The 21483-nt window shown below is 42.3% G+C and overlaps 1 protein-coding gene across 1 annotated transcript in view; it reads right to left on the bottom strand.

Annotated features, from left to right (window-relative positions):
- RBM28 (RNA binding motif protein 28) overlaps positions 1-19802 on the bottom strand; it is a 30944-nt gene extending 11142 nt beyond the window's left edge. Inside the window, exons 1-13 of the mRNA XM_082692411.1 lie at positions 19550-19802; positions 14705-14863; positions 14297-14391; positions 13830-13905; positions 13082-13174; positions 12251-12322; positions 11056-11239; positions 10745-10887; positions 9479-9551; positions 6587-6696; positions 3567-3640; positions 2478-2613; positions 1418-1482 (exon numbers count right to left, since the gene is read on the bottom strand). Of these exons, the coding sequence (XP_082548537.1) occupies positions 1418-1482; positions 2478-2613; positions 3567-3640; positions 6587-6696; positions 9479-9551; positions 10745-10887; positions 11056-11239; positions 12251-12322; positions 13082-13174; positions 13830-13905; positions 14297-14391; positions 14705-14863; positions 19550-19667 (1398 nt within the window). The 5' untranslated portion in view covers positions 19668-19802. The remainder of the gene's footprint in view (positions 1-1417; positions 1483-2477; positions 2614-3566; positions 3641-6586; positions 6697-9478; positions 9552-10744; positions 10888-11055; positions 11240-12250; positions 12323-13081; positions 13175-13829; positions 13906-14296; positions 14392-14704; positions 14864-19549) is intronic.
- Positions 19803-21483: the final 1681 nt, after the last annotated feature.

Genomic DNA, 21483 nt, shown 5'->3' with positions numbered 1-21483 from the left:
GAATATACAAAAAAATCCCAAACTCGAAACGCAGCCCAAAACAAGTAATAAGTAATACTGTGATTACCATCTATGCCCAGTCCTTATCTGCCCACCAACTCAAGCTAATTATCTAGTCCTTCCAAAACGAGAAGGAATTTATTTAAATACTTGATAGAATGCTATCTCAACTCTGCCACCTTGAGGCAGAAGAATGTCCATGACCACAGAAATGAATTTTGCTTCTAGAGTATTGGACTCAACTATGCTGCACAAAACACCAGTTCCAGGGCAACGTTTGCTAAAGTAAGAGGACAACATTCTTCTCCTGGTATGTTTTTTAAAAATCAGATTAGTAGAAAAAGAGTTTTAAATTAAACTTTTTCTTTTACCAAGTCTTATTTCTGCTGTTCTTAATTGATAAAGGTGCTAACAAATTACAAAATAAAGATACTCTGAAAATGAGTATTAAAGGGTTATTTGAAGAGGCTCTCATGCCTGAGTTCAACAGTATGATTCTTCTCCCAGGAAAAACTGTGCCTGCTGTGAATTATAATGCTTATAATTTACTGAGCTTTTTGCTAGAAAAATTTGTTCTAAGGGAAAATTAAATGTTTCACTATCATACCATGATCAGAAAAAGGCATACAACGCTCTCTAAATACCATGATTTCCAGATGCTCACTAACAAAAAAAGTTGTGAACACAAGACTAGAAACTGTACAAAGGAAAAACACAATGACTCTTGGTGTCTACATTCTCTTCTCTGTTCTTCATCTTCTGTACCTTCAAGTTTCAAAGCTCATTCTCTTAATGATCATGCCTCTTTATCATTCTAGGATGGCTTAGCTATTTTGAAAGTACACTACTTGGGTAAAAGTTAAAAATTACTGGAAATGAAAAACTAAGCAGCAAAGAAACTCAGTATCAGTTATCAGGGGGAACTCCCATGATATGGAGTCTTCCTAAGAGGATTTTATAATCTGGACATAACCCCCTACCAAAAAAGGACATCTTAACTCTTGCTTCTAAGACCCACATCTATCTCCTTACCTACTAACTCCAGCCCATTCTGATCTTCCTCTCTTAGGTCATTCTGCCTTTACACTGACATCTAATTATATATAGCCTTAGCCTCTAAGTGTCTATTCTATTTTGTAGAAGCATACTATTTGGCAAACATTTACTGCTGAGCATTGGGAAATTAAAGAATAAGATCCAGTCCTTTTAATGGCATACAACGCTCACATTATATGATATACAATGTTGGGTTATTTGCGGTTTCACCTGTATGCTTCCCTCTAACAAGACCGCAAGCAAGCAGGGTCTGTGACTGATGCTTGGCTCTCTGACAGGCACCTCCAGCATTCAATAATCATTATATATTGATTTATAGTAAGTCATGCAGAACCTGAAGGCTGGTGCCTAATCTACCCACCCGTTCTCTTTTGGCCATATCAGCAGCGCTCACACCCTCGGCAGCCTTAGTCCCAGCACGAATCACTGCAAAAAGAGGGAAAAAGGCCAAGACATCAGCAAGGGAATTTTCACTGAGCAACAAGAGGAATGTGATTTGAATGATGCAAGCTCTTTGTACAGGGCCCAGAGGACTATGCTGGCCAGGACATAGTGGCATTTGGGTAGGTCCAGAAATAGGCTACAGGGCTAAGTTCTCAGCTCTGTGCTGCTCTCAAGGACTAAAACTGAACATTTTGTGAATTTGTTCTTCTTCTCCTTCCCTCCTCTCACAAATCTCCATGTGTATGTCCAACATCAGATGGAAAGGCCTAGAGGAAGTTCTGAAAACAAGTACATTTTAGGTATTTGGGATACAAAATGCTCCACCTATAACCTGCCCTTAGAATTTTACCGTTCTTCATGTACTTGGGGTCAGTTCTAAGCAGTGAGTTAAGCCAACCTGAAAACAGCCACCTGGCCATACAGAGGCCTAGAACCAACGGCTAAAAAACCTTGCATCACTAGTCTGGGCTGTGCAGCTGTGCAGCAGGTAGACTGACAAATACCATATGACCTAGAGAAAGGGAATCTTCTGCTTTTTTTTTTAATTGAAGCTAATTTCTGATTATCTTTCTGACATTAAAGGAAAGGTACTGGGTGCACATTTTAAATCTATGAATAATTCAAAAGAGTAATTTTAGTCATAATTTTCAACTCCTTCAGAAAAACTATCAGGAATCTTGACAAGAAGTGAAGGTAATTTGAGCTTTTCCTCCCTCTTTGCCCTGCTAATCCTCTAATCTAAAGGTCTCAAGGCAAGCAGGCAGGAAGGAGAATAGGACTGGCTAAACCACAAACTGAGTGAAGGCTTCCTAACAGAAAGCCCCATCTGCTCGAGTGAATAATAATGTAACACTATTGACGAGGACATGTGGGTTTTGAATCCGAAACGTGCCCCCAGACATACTATTGCTGGTCACAGTCATAGCACGGCACCCGCCACTCAGAAGCTTGGTTCACATCTCCCTTCCACTACTCACAGCCTTCTCGGGCCAGGTAGAGGTTCCGGGTTCCAGTTGGCTTCTTCACCTTCTTTGTCTGGAGCTTTGCAGCCTCATCACGGGTCACTGCCAAGTCGACCCTGAGCTGCCGGCCATCCAGTTTAAGCCCACCACCCTGTAACAGATTGCAACCTTCTCTCTTAAAATTAATAATGAGTAGAGACTAAGCACTTGACAAGGAATGCCAAGGAAAGGGAAAACAGCAAATCCCAATTATGCCACGGAGCCCAACCCATAGGATGTTTTAGCCCCGACAGCTGCAAATGGACCACTAAGCCTAATACCTAGTAGAGCTGTGCAAAAGGCCACGTGTATACTGAGGGCAGTTAGTAGTAATTTATTTTATGGGAGTTGAATAGGCCCAAAGTAAGCCCAAATTGAGGAAAACCATATATAGCCAATTTTTTTAAAATTCTAAGGAAAGCTAATAACATGGTAGTATTAATTCTACTTAAAAGAATGTAAGAGATAATGGCAATACAGGATAACTTATCTCAAAACAATACATACTAGGTTTTAGAATACACAGAAAAATCCATCACCCATACATCTTCTCTCATTTACTCCACTTTATAGATGACCTTAATCCCTTCCTGTCCCAACCTTTCATGTTATCAGCCTATGATGGAGGCTGGCATACAGACAGTGCTTAATAAACATTAGACACATTATTATACCTGCTTCCTCATTTATAAAATGGGTATAATAACTGATCTTTTTTTTTAAGTATACTCCATGCCCAGCGTAGGGCCCAACATGGGGTTTGAACTCACGACCCTGGAGATGGAGACCTAAGCTGAAGTTAAGAGTCAGACCCTTAACCGATTAAGCCACCCAGGCACTCCAGTAGGTATAATAATTGTAATTATCTTACATACTCCTATAGAACTGATGTAAGGATTAAATAAGGTAGTACATGTAAAGCTGAGTGCCTAACACATACCAAGTGCTCAGTAAGTGTCAGCTTTATTACTATGGCATTATTGACAGTACTAATAAAGCTGGGTATAAACAGCAGATGCTAGGAGCCACTATGCCCTAAGTTATGGGGTCAAATGTCCTCTTTACCTCAGTCTCTGGAGAAGCAGCTTCAAGGCATTTCTGAGCTGCTTCCTGAGTCATGAACTGGGCAAACGCACAACCTGCATGGAGAAACAAATTAAGTGAGATGCCAAACTACCAAGGCCCGCAAGGATGCCGAAAATGATGCTACAAACGGTGGCAGCCTGACACAGGGTGGAAGGGGGCGCAGCCAGGTGCTAGGAGACAGGCACTGTGCCATGCACTGAAGGTTCAAAGATAGCTAAAACACATGCTTACAATGAAATTTTATTATTACTTCATCTTTTCTAATGCTTCTTAGAACTTTAGTCTCACCATTGCTCTCCTTAGTAAGAAAAAGCCACAGGATATGGTAGAGAAATTCCACTTAAATCAGCATTATTTAAATACTGGCTTGCTTTTTAGAGGACAAAAAAGTGAGGCAGGAACCACTTAACCTGAAATTAATTACAGAATCTCACTGTCATCAAAGCCACCTGGGAGACATCAGATATAGGTAGACTGGCCTCTATCACATGAATACAGCAGTGAACCAGAAAGCCATAAGCTCAATTCTTGACTCATACCCTCAAATTTGCACAGGCTAACCTATCACTGGTTAAATGCAAAGTCAATCAACCCACCCTCATTTCTAATATTGATAAAAAGCAGTTTTTGTCAGCAAAGGAAAAAAGTTACCTTACAGTAGGCTCCAAAAAAGAAATACAAGTTTCATAATATTTTACAAGTATTCCTTTATACAAATTTAAATATTCCCTCATATATGAAAAAAAATCATATTTCCTAGAGTTACTGGGGCATTGATTGATTTTTTTGCCCTCTACAAGAATGAACGGCAGCAGACTGAGATAACACACATGGCAGGCCAACCCAAGAATCACCATCCAGGTGAGGTGTTTCCTGACTCCTCCAGGCAGGGCCAAGTGCCCCATCCACGGGGCCTCCAATCACATCTCTCTTTTAAAGTGCTGGTCACATGCCATCTTCTCAAACAGAAGAAATGCCTCAGGAGTAAGGGCTATGTTTCTAGGCTGTTAGCATCTACCATAGTGTCTGGCATTAAGAGATACTCAATAGGAAGAAACAAACAATACAAAAAGAAAGGAAGGAAGATGTTCTAACTGACAGATCAGCTTATTCATCCAATATGAAGAAAATGGGTACTTCTCTCTGAGTGGTAAGAATTTTAACACTGGAAATCCCTAGGTCAGTACTGGGTTTAGTCTTAACACTTCCCTAAAAGTCTACAAATAATTTTTTGCTCTCCTTCACAGCAAAATGGCATGTTGACATTGGATATTGGTAGGAGGTGGCCAAGGCTTTGTGAGTAGGCAAAAAAATTTAATAAGAGCTAGAAAAAGACAATGTATTTGGGAAACGTGGGTGGCTCAGTTGGTTAAGCATCTGCCTCAGCTCCGTCATGATCCCAGGATCCTGGGATCAAGTCCCTTATCAGGCTCCTTGCTCAGTAGAGAGCCTGCTTCTCCCTGTCTGCTGTTCCCTGCTTGTGCTTGCTCTCTCTTTCCCTCTCTGACAAATAAATAAATAAATAAATAAAATCTTCAAAAAAGAAAAAAAAACACACAATGTATTTAAAAAAAAAAAAAAATGCAGGATGCCTGGGTGGCTCTGTCCATTAAGCACCTGCCTTCAGCTCAAGTCATGATTCCAGAGTCGTGCAATCAAGTCCCAGATCACGCTCCTTGCTCAGCAGGGAAGTGCTTCTTCCTCTGCGTGCTGCTCCCCCTGCTTGTGCTCACTCTCTCTCTCACAAATAAATAAAATCTTAAAAACTAATAACAATGAAAACTATACTTATTAAGATCATTAACTCTCAGCTAACATTAATAGATCAAGAGACTGAGCAAGTCAGCTACTGACTACACTTTGAAAATACCAACCCAACACACTACCGCACTCAAAAAGAAACAAAAGATATCAAAGTAATGCAATATCCTACAGTACTAGGAACATTCTATGCAATTCTAGTTTCCAATTCCAAAAACATACTGGAAATGGAGAAGGTCCAAGAGGTATAGCTGACTATTAGAGCTAAAGACACATTAAGTGATTACTCTAGTTGAACCTACTCATTTTACAGATAAGAACCTGAAGCCTGCAGTGGTTAAACACTCTGCCAAAATCACCCAGCTGGTCTATGGCTCAGCTACAATTAGATCCCTAATCTCCAGGAAGCAGTTCATCTTTCTTTCCATCATCCTGCCCTACTTATATCTTTTTGGCTAAGGGAAAACCAAAAATGATCAGGTCTCATCAATTTGGAAAGTAAGGTTTAGAACAGAGGTTCTTACCCCTTGAATAGATTTCAGAAAGCCCACAAACCCTCAGGAGTGGCATTTTTCTGGAGAGAGAGAGGGTTCATAGCTTTTGCTAGATTTCAAAGGAAGCAAGAACCAGAATGAATTAAGAATTCACTGCTTTAGGAGAATGACTGCAGTTGGTGAAATCAAAGATTATGAATAGACTGAAAAGATGCTGCTCCCCTAACAACAGTACTCTAGAATGAACTGGGGCCGATCCTTGAAAGTTCAAAAGAAATAGCTTTAGGGAGAAAAATCTAAGGCAGCAGTCCTGCTATATACAGCTTTCCTTCTGACTTGTTGCCATTGCAACAAAATTTCTGTTAGCTTCCATCTCTAACAAAAGCAACTGAAAAAAATCCCAGTAATTTCAAGCAATGTGGAATGATTAATACCCATGAGATGCTATCACATTTGAAATTCAAAGGAGAACAACAAATGGAATTCATTACCCAAAAGTAAATAAGCAAGGGCTTAAAAAGCTTAGACAAAATTGTGGCTGGCAGCACCATTAAAGATGCTGAGTTTGATATCTTAGAAGACAACCTCAGAATGTCCTTGGTGCTTCTACGGGCCACAGAAACCTGGGCTGGATGGACTGTTAGGCCCCTCACAATGGCACACATTATGCCCTCAAGTAACCTAGTCAGTGTCCACGGCAGCAGTCTCTACCTTTTTAGGGCCTGACAAGCTGACAACAAGTACCTTTAGAATGCTCTGTATCTGGATGCAAGACAATACGGACATATTTAAGATCTCCAAACTGCTGGAGGAGCTCCCCGAGTTCTTCTTCCTCTGAGTCAAAAGACAGGTTTCTATGGAAGATAGTCAAGTCACAAGAAAGGTCAATTACTAAAGTGAGATCCTGTGTTCTAGTACAAGGTGAGTAAGACACCAAGTTGAGTGGTACTCTTGCTTATGACCACCCTGTGGTTCAAAAATAGCAACAATACATAGGGGAGGCCCCCAGTGGCCCAGCCTCTAATATGTGACTCTGCACCTTGGCCATAATTGATTGGCCTTTCTATGTCAATCAGATTCTCTCCCTCAGGATTTAAAACTTGAACAGACATACACAAAGGCCAGAAGCTGTTGATGCAGATTTATTTCAAAATAGCAGTAGCCCACCCAAAGAAAACTTCTGGGAAGCGGAAATCTGAAAATGTCCTTTATCTTGATCTGGGTGGTGGTTACATGGATATATATGCATGAAAAATTTCACTGTACAAATGTACACAGCTGTACATTTAGATTAAGGCAATTTACAGAATACAGATTATGCCTTGAGAAGGGAAAAAAAAAAGGCAGTGAATGTTCCCAGAGAAAAGACCCACAGCCTCCTACAGCTGGGGCCCGAAACATCTCAGATTTTCATCTCCTCCTTCAGGTATGTTCTTCGACAGTTTGATCCCGTGAATCACCAAATGTTCATCCAACAAACCCACTTTTCCATTTACGTGGCCAAAATTAGTTTCTCTTATTACAACCAAAAGATTTACAGCAGGCCAATGAGAAAAGTCAAGTGTGTGCATGTGTCTGTCTGTCTCTCTTGATTACCCATTTTCCTCTCTGCATTGCTGTAAAATCCAGGTTTCAGTTAAAACTTTACAAATGTCAGAAAATCCTTCAAAATAATGACTCAAAAGCAAACACAGTAAAGTTTACTAGGTAAGTGCAAAATAAGAAAAACACTTATTTCTCTTGATGGGATTAAAAAATGTGGGAAGATTTTCTAGCAAATTTCAATACATTGTAAAGATCTTTCATTTCCCCAGCTATGCACATCCTTCCAGGGTAAAAACAAAGAAACAAAAAACGGTCCCCAATAAATATTTATAATTTTTCTTCTCTATACTCAGTTAACAACCCCATAAACAATTCCATCTTATGAAGTAACCGAGACAAAACAGATGTTCTGGAATAAGACATACCCTAGCCATGTCACTTCTCCTAATTTGTTTCATTGTGTATAGTTTTCTCTCCCCCATCCTTTACTTTCCTAAGTTTCTTTAAAAGATGTAGAAATAGTAAGGCATGGTACCCTTGGTATTAAGGTCACAGGCTCCTAAGTATGACACTTCCTCCTTCCCATTAGACAGCATCCTCTACAAATACAAAACTATTGATATGGCTATTCCTAACAACACAGTAAGAACAACTATGAAAAGACAAGCTGTGAAGGAAGAGAATGGGCTAAAGCGCAGCTTGTGGAGGCTAAACTCGTCTTTGATATGGACATGTTTTGGGGCGTTCTCTGAGTAATCAGTAAGGTTAATATTTTGTGTCTTTTGGGGCGCCTGGGTGGCTCAGTGGGTTAAGCCGCTGCCTTCGGCTCAGGTCATGATCTCAGGGTCCTGGGATCGAGTCCCGCATCGGGCTCTCTGCTCAGCAGGGAGCCTGCTTCCTTCTCTCTCTCTCTGCCTGCCTCTCAGTGTACTTGTAATTTCTCTCTGTCAAATAAATAAATAAAATCTTTAAAAAATATATATTTTGTGTCTTTTTGCTCATTTATTTCCTAACTTTCCTACAATAAGCACAAGTTACTTAGATAATAAAAACAACCTTAAAAGACTATATAGGAAGATAATATACACATCTTTAAAATAAGACCCAGGGGCACCTGGGTGGCTCAGTGGGTTAAAGCCTCTGCCTTTGGCTCGGGTCATGGTCCCGTGGTCCTGGGATCGAGCCCAGAGTCGGGCTCTCTGCTCAGCGGGGAGCCTGCTTCCTCCTCTCTCTCTGCCTGCCTCTCTGCCTACTTGCAATCTCTGTCAAATAAATAAATAAAATCTTTTTTTAAAAAACAAATAAATAAATAAAAACTAAAAAATAAAAAAAATAAAATAAGACCCAAATAACCCTAGCACACTGGCACTTAAGAAAGGACAAGAAGGCACGCCTGGGGTAACCTTAAGATATCCTGACTCTGTGAAATGACCGATGTGCCACAGTCAGTAGCACTAAAAGGGCAACGGCAACATGAAATAAAACCCATCTCCACCTGACTGCCTCCTTAAGTTTTCCTGGAAACAAATGGATGTCTTATTTTATTCTGAACAATACTTTAAAAGGTAAGTTAGGCAGAGAGAAAAATTATCTGGGACAAGTGGCAGTGGCATCACCCCTTCCCAGTACTTCCCCTAAAACAAAAGCCAGAAGCAAGACATTTCTAATAGTTGAAGAACTGATTTATTCCAAATGATGCTACCTCAATTACAAAAAAGGAAATGTAAATGCGGACAAAATCTGGAGACCCCAGCTCTTTATCTTGTGTGTGCAGTTCTGATTCTCCTCTATTCTCACCGTTTGCTATGTTCCTATGGCCAGATGTATCAATGGTTTTAAAGGCATCTAATTTTCTGGTCTACCTAACAGAACTAGTACCGGGGTAGGGAAAGGTGGGGTGCCTGGCTGGCTCAGTCACTGGAGCATGAGACTCTTGATCTCCGGGCTATAAGTTCAAGCCCTACTCTGGGTGTAGAGCTTACTTAAAAACAAAATCTTTACAAAAATAGAGAGAGACAGAAGAAAAGAAAAAAGGAGAAAAAAACCTGTGACGGCAACACAAACAGCAGTTCCCAAGGTACAAAGACATACCTGATAAAAACAGTTTTCCCTTCATTCACGTCAGAGGGTAATTTCCTCTTCTTTTTCTTTGAGACTTGCACATCTAAAGTACAAAGAAAAACAATGTTCTAAACAATAAACACTATATTCGACGTGTGTGTGCATGCACGTGTGTTTCCGCTTATAAAAGTATTACACTGGTTGTCTCTGGGGAGGGGCCCTAAGTGGCTGAGGACCTGGGTAAAAGGAAGACTCAATGTTTTTAAAAATAGACATATAGGGGCGCCAGGGTGGCTTAGTTGGTTAAGCATCTGCCTTTGGCTCAGGTCATGATCTCAGGGTCCTGGGGCTGAGTCCCACAACCTGCTCAGCAGGAAACCTGCTTCTCCCCTTCCCTCTGCCAGCATCTCTGCCTACTTGTGCCCTCTCTCTTTCTCTGTCAAATAAACAAAAAAATCTTTAAAAAACAATAAAAAAATAAAAATAGACATATGTGCTTACATATACATAAATTTCTCAAATAGTGTGAAAGAAACAGCTGTGGTTACTCTCGGGGGGAGTGGAGAGGAACTTTTCTTTCTCTATGACATTCTCCTGCACTAGTCTTTTTAGTTTTCTGCCATTATCATGAATTAGCCCAATAATTTTTTCAAAGTAGAGAATGACAAGAGATGAATCTGATTACTGAATGGTCATAATCCCACCAATACAGAAGCTTCTTTAATGCTAAGGTGTCTACCATTCTCTCCTCATGGAAAAAGCTTACTTCCTCAGATTTTTTGTATGGCCAAGCCAACATGCCAGACTTAACCCTAAAGAACCAGTTATTGACCATTCCTCATTCTGTAATGACCTGCCGCCCTCAACAAATAAGTTGAGTTCATGTTCGACATTCTTTATAAAGAATGTTTGATGATTACAGTTTGTTTACAGTTTTACAAAATGCCCCAAGAGGTCCTTTAGCCCCATCTCAACTCGTCAGAGTTAGTTTAAAATCCACTTGATGTTAGGATACAATATCCCGTTTATCCAGTTTTTCATTCATCTTGGATAAGCAAGACAGAAGTACTACCTCGGCATTAAGCCAGGTTTTAAATTCGCTGAGAATTGTAACCCTCAAATACTATTCCAAATGTATTTAAAAGACAAAACAAAAACCTTGAGAAGGAATATAAAGGTATCCTTTTCAGCACTGAAACATAAATCTGACAGAACACCTTAGGGTCTATTTAAAAAGAGGCATGCACTGAACTGAAACACATTTGCCAGTAACTGGTTTTAAATGCAAAGGCAAACCTTCGTCCTCTTGCTCTTCACTGCTGGTATCACTCTGAGCCAGTTCCTCTCCACCATCGATACTCTCTCTTTCCCCCAGGTCACTGTCGTCATCAGAAAGCTCCTCCTCACTGCTCTCGCCAGGCGCGGCCCTCCGGACTGCTCTGCAATGGCACAGTTCAGCACTGAGGATCTGGGCTACTGGAGGGGTCTGTCCACTGTCACTACACACGTCACCTCCGCCATGAAGGGGGCAGGGAAGACATCACTGTCCCTCACAGAGACAAGCCTACATCTGCCTCTGTTGTCTCAGAACAAGCTGAGCTGCTTACCTCTTTTGAATTTCTGCAGGCTTGTTGGTCACCCTTGTTTCTTTGTTCTCCTCCCTTTCCCTCTCCTCATCTTCTTCCTCTTCTGTGTCATCCTCTTCTCCCTCTTCCTCTTCCATATCCTTTTCTTCCCTGCCATTCTCTTTACCTAATTCCTGATGTTTAGGTTCAGGCCTCTTCTCCTCACCTACAAACAGAGATAAAGAAAGTTAGGTATTCATTTAGAATCCAAGATTAAGGGGCACCTGGGTGGCTCAGTGGGTTAATCATCTGCCTTCAGCTCAGGTCATGATCCCAGGGTCCTGGGATTGAGCCCTGCATTGGGCTCCCTGCTCTGCAGGGAGCCTGCTTCTCCCTCTCCAACTCCCTCTGCTGTGTTCCCTCTCTCACTGTGTCTCTCTCTGTCAAATAAATAAATAAATAAAATCTTTAAAAAAATAAAAAAGAATCCAAAATTAACTTAACAACCCAAGTTCCCAGTTCCTTGACACTAGGACTAGGACTTTAACTATTTTTCTCACTATATGTAAGAGAAAGTATGAGAGAAAAAAACAAAAACAACAACAAAAACCCCTCATCACTAGACTCCCTGGAAGTCTGTCCCATTCATCAGAAGGTTGAAGGTTAATCAGGCTTTGAATGAGAGAAGTAGCAACTGAGCCTCCGCAAACAGTCTGTCATTGTGCACCACAGCCAGCACGATGCTCACCCAGGGGACCAGCCATGAACTGTCATCTTGGTGAGTTCTGTTCTCAGAGCTCCTGGTGGCTTAAAAGCTACCTGCTTTCTAAAAAACCCTCAAGTTTTAAGTTTCTCTATTCTTAATATTCCATCATTTTATGAGAAGTTGGGAAAGGACAGCCAGCAGAGGGGACAATGAACTCAGGTCCCACTCCTCATTCACATTCATACCCAGGATTGGGCTTAGACTCAAAAGACCCTATGTTTTGAGACCAGATCACCAGATGGTACAATATGAATCGACAAACAGCCCTGGGCTCACTTCTGAGCCCACAGGAACTCGGAGCTTCTCTTAATTCTCAGTCTCATTCTTTCCATTAGTTTTGTGATTTTGGTACCTTTGACCCAGTATTCTTACTGACAAGCAGGTTCCCTTATAATTTTACCGTAGGTAGAGCTGTTTCCATACCCACCTCAGGATATATAACCCCTCTTACCCAATACAACCACATCTTACCTAGGGCAGAGGCAGACTGTGTATTTTTATATTTATCCTTTGCCACAGCCCAATCCACAGCCACTGTCCGTCCTGGCAAACAGAAAAGTAGCATCAGAAAGGTCTTCCTCTTTTTAATGTCGCTTGTAAATGACTTCCTATTCATTGAATACCGTGACAGAACCAAAACAGACAAAAGAAACTGCTAATTCAGGGAATGCTGGTCCTGAAATAAAGCTCAGAGTTGCCTACCCTTGTTAACCCTTAAACTTTTTTATCAATTTAAACAGTTATTTTGCCTTTCTACCACAGCCCCCACACCTGGGATAAGAGAGTAAAAAAGTTAAGAAAGAAAGAAAGGATGGGAACAGTGTTTCCAGTTAGACAAGTTTCTAATTAGACTAAGCAACAGCCAAAACAAGGCTCTGGAATAATTTGCACTCTGCACAGAAGTTACAAAGTCTCCAAGACAAGCCCTTCTTTAGAATCTAGTAAAAGAGCACAGCCAGTTCAACAGCTGACTGATGCTGACGGGTGCTGAAGAGGGACCACCACCAAGACAGAGAAACCTGCAAAACCTGCATCTATCAGTGATTATTTCAGGAACATTTTTTCATTAAGGATTTAAATGCACACTCATCACCCAAAGAGAAAAGCAAACAATGGTATATGTTCTTTCAAGTTTAACCCTAAGATCAAGCACTAGGAATATTTCACCACACAGTTTCTGTATTAGCAGTAAGACTCTCAATAATTCAAACACCTTTTTGAAAATGTAGAAAGTGGGTTACTGTGTTAATTCACAAAACAGCAGAAATATCTGGGTGAATGGTATGGGTACAGAAAACTTACCTTTTATCTCTTTCATGTTCATGCTTTTGAGAGCTTTTCCTGCTTCTAGAAGGTTTTTGAACTGGACAAAAGCAAAACCACGCATCTTTCCATCTGTGTGCAAATGTACAAAGAAGTTAGAGACAGCAGGTGGGGAGCCAACAAACACCAAGGACATTACAGCAACCTGGGCTGGCAAGATGACCCAAATCCTGCCAACAAGTCAGCTCCTTGCCCAGAGCAATAGCTTTTGTTCTCCTGCTGAGTATACCCTGACTCAAGCTTGAGGAGAAATGCATTTTCTTTTAAAATGTCTTTTAAAATTTGTTCTGATCTAACTAAAAATGCCACTGGGGGAATAAGCATTATTTTTGAGTTTTTGCTATGTGTCAAGCACTGTGCCTCATACTTTATATATGTCATGTGATCGGGGGCTCACAAGGAGTATGACATGACCCTTGTATTTCTATTTTGTTTAAAAGATTTTATTTATTTGAGAGAGATAAAGAACACATGGTAGTGAGGAGGGGCAGAGGAAGAGGGACAAACAGACTCCATGCTGAGTGTGAGCCCCACTTGGGGCTCTATCCCACAACCTTAAGATCGTGACTTGAGCTGAAATCCAGAGATGAACACTCAACAGACTGATCCACCCAGATCCCCCTGTATTTCTATGTCAAATATCAGTTAGTTCAAGGGTGAAATGGAAAAACACCATTATGTTAAATAATCTTAACCTAATCCACAGCAAATGAAAGTTTGCCGGTACCTGGCTTCCGGGGAATGTTTACTTCCAGAACAGCTCCATACTGAGCAAATACTGTCTTCAAGTCATCTTCTGAACACTGATGCCACAAGTGAAAAGATATTATCACAAAAAATAAACATCAAACATCAAACATTAAATTAGCGCATTACAAAGAACTTGAATACTTTCACTCCTTTTTTACTTTTGAGACTAGGACATCAAACATTTCTAAACACAAAACACCTTGCTTTGGATCTAACAAAGAAGATAGATATCAAAGAGCTCTTCCCCTCCTCCCTCCCCAAAAGGAAGTCTCCTTTACACTTACAATCCTTAATTGTTTATACAGGCCCATTTTCTGTATCCAACAAGGCTAAGATTCAGGCCCAGAAGGAATTAGGTCCAATGATACTATCCTGGTGAGGAGCTCCACCAATCAGTACCAACAGCCTACAGAACAGGTAGTGTCAGTGCTCTCAGTTACTCACCTTAAAGCTCAGGTTCCGAATAATTAATCTGGCTTTCTTATCTGCTAGTTTGGGTTTTTTAGGTTTCAGCTCCTTCTTTGGGGGTTCTGAATTTTCTAAAAAATTAGAGGCAACAAAATAAATCTGTGATCGAGTCTCATCCCTGATCACAGGAAAGAAGCTACTAGCAAAAAAAGAAGCTACTAGCATTTCCCAAGGGTTAAGTATGACAACACCCAAGAGCATCAGATTTCCAAAGTTTGAATTAAATAAAAGACAAAAATGGGTAATAATACACATTAGATGATTTTGGACATCAAAAGGAAATTAAAGGAAGTTTTAAATTTAGAGGCTATCGCCCATCTCCCCTCTCCAAACTCCCCTTCCTCCCACTTGAGGGAAAATTCTCTTCAGTTACTAGAAACTCACCATTTTCCCCCTTTTCCTTGGACTTGTTCCTCTGTTTTTTCTTGGCAATAGTCACGTTGATCTTACAGCCTTCAAAGGTAGTAATCTCCTTGAGGGCCCTCTGAACATCTTCCAGCATAGAAAAAGTGACATAGCCAAAGCCTCGACATGCCTTACTCCCTGAACAATGAAGGGGGAGGGGGAGCACGGTTAGTCAAGAGCCCTAAAACACTAAATTCTCTCTTTAAAACCCAGTAAATTCTCAAAGTCCTAACCAGCAGATATACTGCCAGACCATCCTATTATCAGTTTGCCAAAATCCTCAGAAGAATAGAAACAAAGTTGGCATCAATGGCCCCTTCTCCACTTTGTTCAGAAATTGTTAGGCTTCCTCTTCTAATCTGTTGTCTTCAGTGTTAGCTTGTCTTCCTCCTCCTTTCTTTTCTTTTTTTTTTTTTTAAGATTTTATTTATTTATTTGACAGACAGAGATCACAAGCAGGCAGAGAGAGAGAGAGAAAGGAGGAAGCAGGCTCCCCGCCAAGCAGAGAACCCGATGCAGGGCTCGTTCCCAGGACCCCGGTACCACGACCCGAGCTGAAGGCAGAGGCCTTAAACCACCGAGCCACACAGGCGCCCCCTTCCTCCTTTCTTGATAATCTTGAGAATACGGAAGATCCATGATACCCATTATAGCCCCAAAGAATAACTCATATCAAACAGAATGGGAACATACCAGAGAAGGTGGGAAAGGTAAGTACAGTAGCTTTGAGAACTGCAAGGCAATAATCAGCAGATCAGAAATGGATGCCTGAGGCCCTGACAAAAGAACCTCAATAAACAATAAGCATTGCTTCGGGAGCCTGCAGATACTATTACCATTATTACCAAGCCTTAGCAATCAATATCAAACTTAACCTGTCCAAAGTAGCTGTAAATCTCTTAGCTCACTTTCATCTTCAGAAGACACTAAGGTAGGTAAAATGAATATTACCATCCCTTCTTTCCAAATGAATAATTTGAGATGGAGGAAAGTAAGTGAACTGGTTGGTGCGCCAGGGTGTTAGTAGCTAAATTAATTCCTTATTACTGGCCCCATGTTCTTTCCATGGGACTCCACTAATATAAAGGCCACAGAGAAGAATATTTAGGACCAAGCATGAACAGCTGCAAATAAAAACTCGCCTTTCCCTTTTGGGTATGCTTTTTTTGATTTAACATTTTTGTGTAGTAAAATTTTTAAGCCATCTACTGCATTGAAAAGGAAAAGACCAGGTAGTCTGCCTACGACCCAAAGAAGAAACACAGCTCACACGCTCTGCTTCTTTTTCAACTATACTCGGACCAACTTCAGGGTACAAGCCCTCAAACACAGGACGATGATCCACATAAATGGTTAAAGCTGATACTATGCACTAGGAAGGCATACTGTGATCTGGATATCAACGTTTTTCTCCTGGCACTCCTCACAAAAGCCTGCCCACTCACTGTCAGAAATCAGAACAAGAAAAATCAGGGCCCTTCCTGATCAGTACACTGAAATGTGAAGGAGTTCAGCACGAAAATAAAAGCATATCTCACAATAAATGCCATTCACTGTTCGCACAAAGCACTCTCATTCTACTTGAATCCTCACAACATCTTGTGAAATTGTTCCCATCTTCAAAAGGTTCACTGACGTGCCCAAGTCATCACTACTAAGACCTCATCCCACACACAACCCCTCCTTCCCATCCCAGTAAGTGTAACACTCCGTCCAACACATCCTGACTATCTGGAGAGAAGAGCACATAGTCTTTTAAAAAGGGAACAGAGTTGTTTTGGGGTTTTTGTTTGTTTGTTTGTTATATTTAGACCACATACATAAGACAAAAGGTAAGATTACACTTCAGTTATAGAGGACCCTAAAGAGAATTGCCATTCAATGCCTGTTCTTCCCTGGAACAGAACCACCAAGCACGGGACAGTAGTGTCTCTCAAAGTGTTCTGACAACCCACAGTAATGAATGTAACATATATACTCTTTATATAAAACCAAAGGGGTGCCTGGTTGCCTCAGTCAGTAGAGAATGCGATTCTATATTTTTTTAAGCTTTTATTTATTTATTTGAAAGACAGAGAGAGAGATCACAGGTAGGCAGAGCAGCAAGCAGAGAGAGAAAGGGAAGCAGGCTCCCTGCTGAGCAGAGAGCCCAATATGGGGCTCCATTCCAGGACCCTGAGATCATGACCTGAGCCGAAGGCAGAGTTTTAACCCACTGAGCCTTACAGGAGCCCCCGAGAATGCAATTCTTGATCTTGGGGCTGTAAGTTTGAGCCCCACATTGGGTGTATAGATTATTTAAAAACAAAATCCTTAGGGACACCTGGGCGACTCAGTTGGTTAAGCATATGCCTTCAGCTCAGGTCATGATCCTGGTTCTGGGATCAGTCCTGCAAGGGGCTCCTTGCTTAGCAGGGAACCTGCTCACTCACTCTCTCTCTCTCTCTCTCTCTCTCTCTGACAAACAAATAAAATCCTTAAAAATAAATAAACAAATAAGAATCAAATAAAATCTTTTTTAAAAAAAATATTTTATTTATTTATTTGACAGAGAGAGATCACAAGCAGGCAGAGAGGCAGGCGGAGAGAAGGAAGCAGGCTCCCTGCTGAGCAGAGAGCCGGACGTGGGGGCTCGATCCCAGGACCTAAGATCGCGACCTGAGCTGAAGGCAGAGGTTTTAACCCACTGAGCCACCCAGGCGCCCCTCAAATAAAATGTTTTAAAAATTATAAATATGGGGTGCCTGGGTGGCTCAGTCATTACACGCCTGTCAGGTCATGATCCATGTCTTGGGATGGAGCCCCCTGTCAGGCTCCCTGCTGAGAGGGAAACCTGCTTCTCTCTCTCTCTCTCTGTCAAATAAATAAATAAATAAATAATCCTTTTTGAAAATTATAAATATTAATCCTTTACCATATATACATATATTTTATCTTTGAAAAAATTCTTGTCATGACCCACTCAAAACCCACTAACAGTAATGATCTGCAGTTTAAGAAACACGGCTGTAGAGCACTCCCCTTCTCTCACACACCCATATCTATACCTAAAATGACAAAGAACCAGGCTCGTGTCATGGCCTGTATGGCAGCCAGAGCCATGGGGACAATCCCAACTCTAGCCTCTGTCATTAACAAAATAGGAGCTAGCAACGGAGGGATTATTAGCACACAGTTAGCGTGTCTGTTCGCACACTCAGATACCATGCAGGGAAACAGGGGTCCACAAGATGCCAGTTCCCTTCAGTTGTTCTGCTGAAAAACAAAGAAGCGGCTGCCTTCAGAGACAGCCTGATGACTTAGAAGGGAGCTAAATAAAACATCAGGTGCCTATCTCGAGTGTCCCTTGGAAGTCTAAGTGAGAGGAAGGAATGCTTCTCTACAATTAAAATCCTTACAGTCCTTCCTCTTTGCCAACCCTTTCTCATAGTGATGCAATGAGCATCGCACAGAGTATGAGGCATACAGCAGGATTACACTTTTGGCTTAAGCCAAAAGCCTTGGGAATAGGACCCGACTCTTCTTTTTCTCATACCCTGCATCTGATCCATCAGCAAATTGGTTCTACCTTCAAAAATATCCATATTCCAATCCCTTTCTACCACCTCCACTGTACCATCCTGGTCCAACACCATAATTTCTCACCTGGATTATTGCAAAAGCCCACTATTTGGTCTCCCTGCTTCTGTCCTATTCTCCAATGGCAGCCTCAGAATCTTTAATCCAGATCATACTTACTGCTCCCTATTCAGTTTCTCACCTCACAGTAAAAGCCAAAGTCCTTGCAATGGCCCGTAAGTCCTCCACGATCTGGTCCCTTAGAATCTCGTCTCCTATTTCTCTTACCTCCACTCACTCTGGTCACCCTGCTCTCCCTGCCAGTCCTTCCATATACCAGTAGTCCTCTTCAGTATTCCTGAGCTTGCTGTTTCCTCTGCTTAGCCTTCTCCTCCTCCTGAAGAGACACATGTTCCCTCCCTCACCTCCATGAGGCCTTCCCTGGCTTCTCCATCCATAGAAAACTGCCATTCCTCACTCCTCTACGACCCCCACCCCACATGCACTTACAGAGACTCCTCATCCTTCTTCGTGACTTATTTTCCTCCTTAGTATTTACCACCATTACCACTCTATATTTTGCTTGTTTAATTGGATGTCTTCCCCATCTTGCAGACTTAAGAGCAACTTTTTTGGCTTGGTTTGGGTGCACTGCTGCATCCTCAGGACCTACAACAGTGCCTACTACACAGCAGGCCTTCAAAAAATATCTCAATGAATGAATGGGTAAATGAGTAACATACTGGTTAGGAGCTCCGGGTCGGGTGACCAAATTCTGGGTCCACTACGTACAAGCTGTACGAACTTCAACTGAACTTATCAAATTTTCCCCAAGCCCCAGATTCCTGTCTGTAAATGGGGTTCAGACTCTCCACCCCAAGACTGTTGGGAAAACTAAATGCGATTAACACGTGCGGAATTCAGCACCGTGCCAGGCAATCAGCTGACTCTCAATACGCCTCACCGATGTTACTAAATGTTAACTGTATTAAATATTAAATGTTAACACTGTTACCAAATAAGATACCGTACGTGAGCGCCCCCAGAAAACGGAAAGCGCTATGGAACCCTGAGGCAATGCCTTGACGGTGAGAAATGTCAGACTCATCCAGAACCGAGTCCTTCTAGAAAAGAAACTCAATTCCCAGCCCCTTCTCCCCGGAGCGGGTCAAGAACTCCACGGCTTGCTGAAGTCTGGGAGGGTGTCCTCGCGCGGACCCTGCTCCCAGGAACCCCAGCCCCGTCCTCCACAGCCCCGCCCCCTACCTTTCTCAGTCACCACGAAGCACTGCTTCACCGGCCCCACCTGACTGAACAGCTCCTCCAGCTGCTCACTGCGGGCGGAGGGCGGCAGGCGGCCCACAAACAGGGTCAGCCCGGCCATGAGGCCGGGGGACGGAGGCGCGCGAGATCACGAGCGAATCGGGGCCTCGCACGCGAGGCAAGAATCGGGCTTTGGCAGGCCAACCACGCCAAGCGGCCCGGAGATTCCGGAAGTGCTCGCTGCTCAAAAGAGTCCGGAGGAAAACAGGGTGGGGAGGGGGAAAAAGCGTTCCGGAATGGGGGAGGGGCCGTTCTGCCCGGGGGCGGAGCTTCTTGAGCGGGGCTCCACCCCTAATCCCAGCACGGTCCCTCTCGTCCCTATCGCCGCCCCCCCCCCGCCCCCCGGGGCCACTGTAGGAGACTGGCATCCTAGCTCCTACCTAGTTTAAGATCTCATTTCCAGGGGCACCTGGGTGGCTCAGTGGGTTAAGCCGCTGCCTTCGGCTCAGGTCATGATCTCAGAGTCCTGGGATCGAGTCCCGCATCGGGCTCTCTGCTCAGCAGAGAGCCTGCTTCCCTCTCTCTCTGCCTGCCTCTCCATCTACTTGTGATTTCTCTCTGTCAAATAAATAAATAAAATCTTTAAAAAAAAAAAAAAAAAAAAGATCTCATTTCCAGGAGATGATCCCAGAGTGCGACGGCGGGCAGAGGAAGTCGTTTTTTGCTCGGGGTCTCACCCAGGATCTGACACATACTGGATATTTAATAAGTACTTTTTTCGGTTCCACCAAAGACACCCAGTTTACGTGTATAAAGTGGAAACAGAACGCACGTAGATGCGTATATCACACATATTCTCAGAGAATGAGACATCTGTCACACTATACAGTGCCTGTAACAGTGTGCAAATTACAGCTATTAAAGCACACGCAGACACAGATCATACACAATCATTCTTCCAATAAATATTTACTGAGCGCCTACTATGTGCCAGGCATTAGGGATAAAACTGATGAGCTAAAACAAGACAAGATTCCCTACTCTCATGGAGAATGAAGTCTAGTGGGGGTAGACAGACATTCATTTTAAAAACTTACAAATAAATCATAGCAGGCACCCTACAGGATAACAGAACACACCCAAAGCAAACATAACATACAGACACTGAATGCAGGTCCTCCCAGAAACAGGAGAAAACCTTCCCTCGGGTCAGCTTATCAGACAGACCCAAGGCTGAGGGATGTCACCCACTAGCAGGAGATCTGGGTGCTCCTGGAACCTGGAAGGCAGAGACCATTAGCCATTCCACTGGGTTCGGGAACTGACCTAGTGCAAGACTGAAGCACCCTGGAAGGGTTCCAGCTGAGAAAAGCTCCAATGCACTTTTTTATTTTAAAAGATTTTATTTATTTATTTGACAGAGAGTGAGAGAGAGATCACAAGTAGGCAGAGGCAGGCAGAGGGGGAGGAGGAAGTAGGTTCCCTGCTGAGCAGAGAGCCTGATTGGGGGTTCAATCCCAGGAGGGTGAGATCATGACCTTAGCTGAAGGCAGAGGCTTAACCCACTGAGCAACCCAGGCACCCCATCAATGCACTTTTAAAATAACTTCTCAATACTATAACCTGAAAATTCAGAAAGTACAAAAGGTACAGTGAAAAGTAAGTTTCCGCTTCTCTTCAAAACCCATTTGCTTTTGATACATTTTGGATGGAAGGGATGGCTGGTTGACAGTAACGGGGGGGGGGGCAGAACACAACATCAGATTTATGAAACCCTAGTCCAAGTATATAATGTATGCTCAAAAGAAAACACTAGTTATTTTTACACACATAACTCAAGAGAGCAAGTACTGAAATACAAAACAGATTTTTAAGGCTATGGGGTTAATCCTATCCAGGATAAACAGAGACAAGTAGACAAAGGAAGTGGGATGGGT

Source organism: Mustela nivalis, assembly GCF_964662115.1.
Source record: "Mustela nivalis genome assembly, chromosome: 12".
Classification (NCBI taxonomy): domain Eukaryota; kingdom Metazoa; phylum Chordata; class Mammalia; order Carnivora; family Mustelidae; genus Mustela; species Mustela nivalis.
This window is presented reverse-complemented; position numbering and strand designations above follow the sequence as displayed.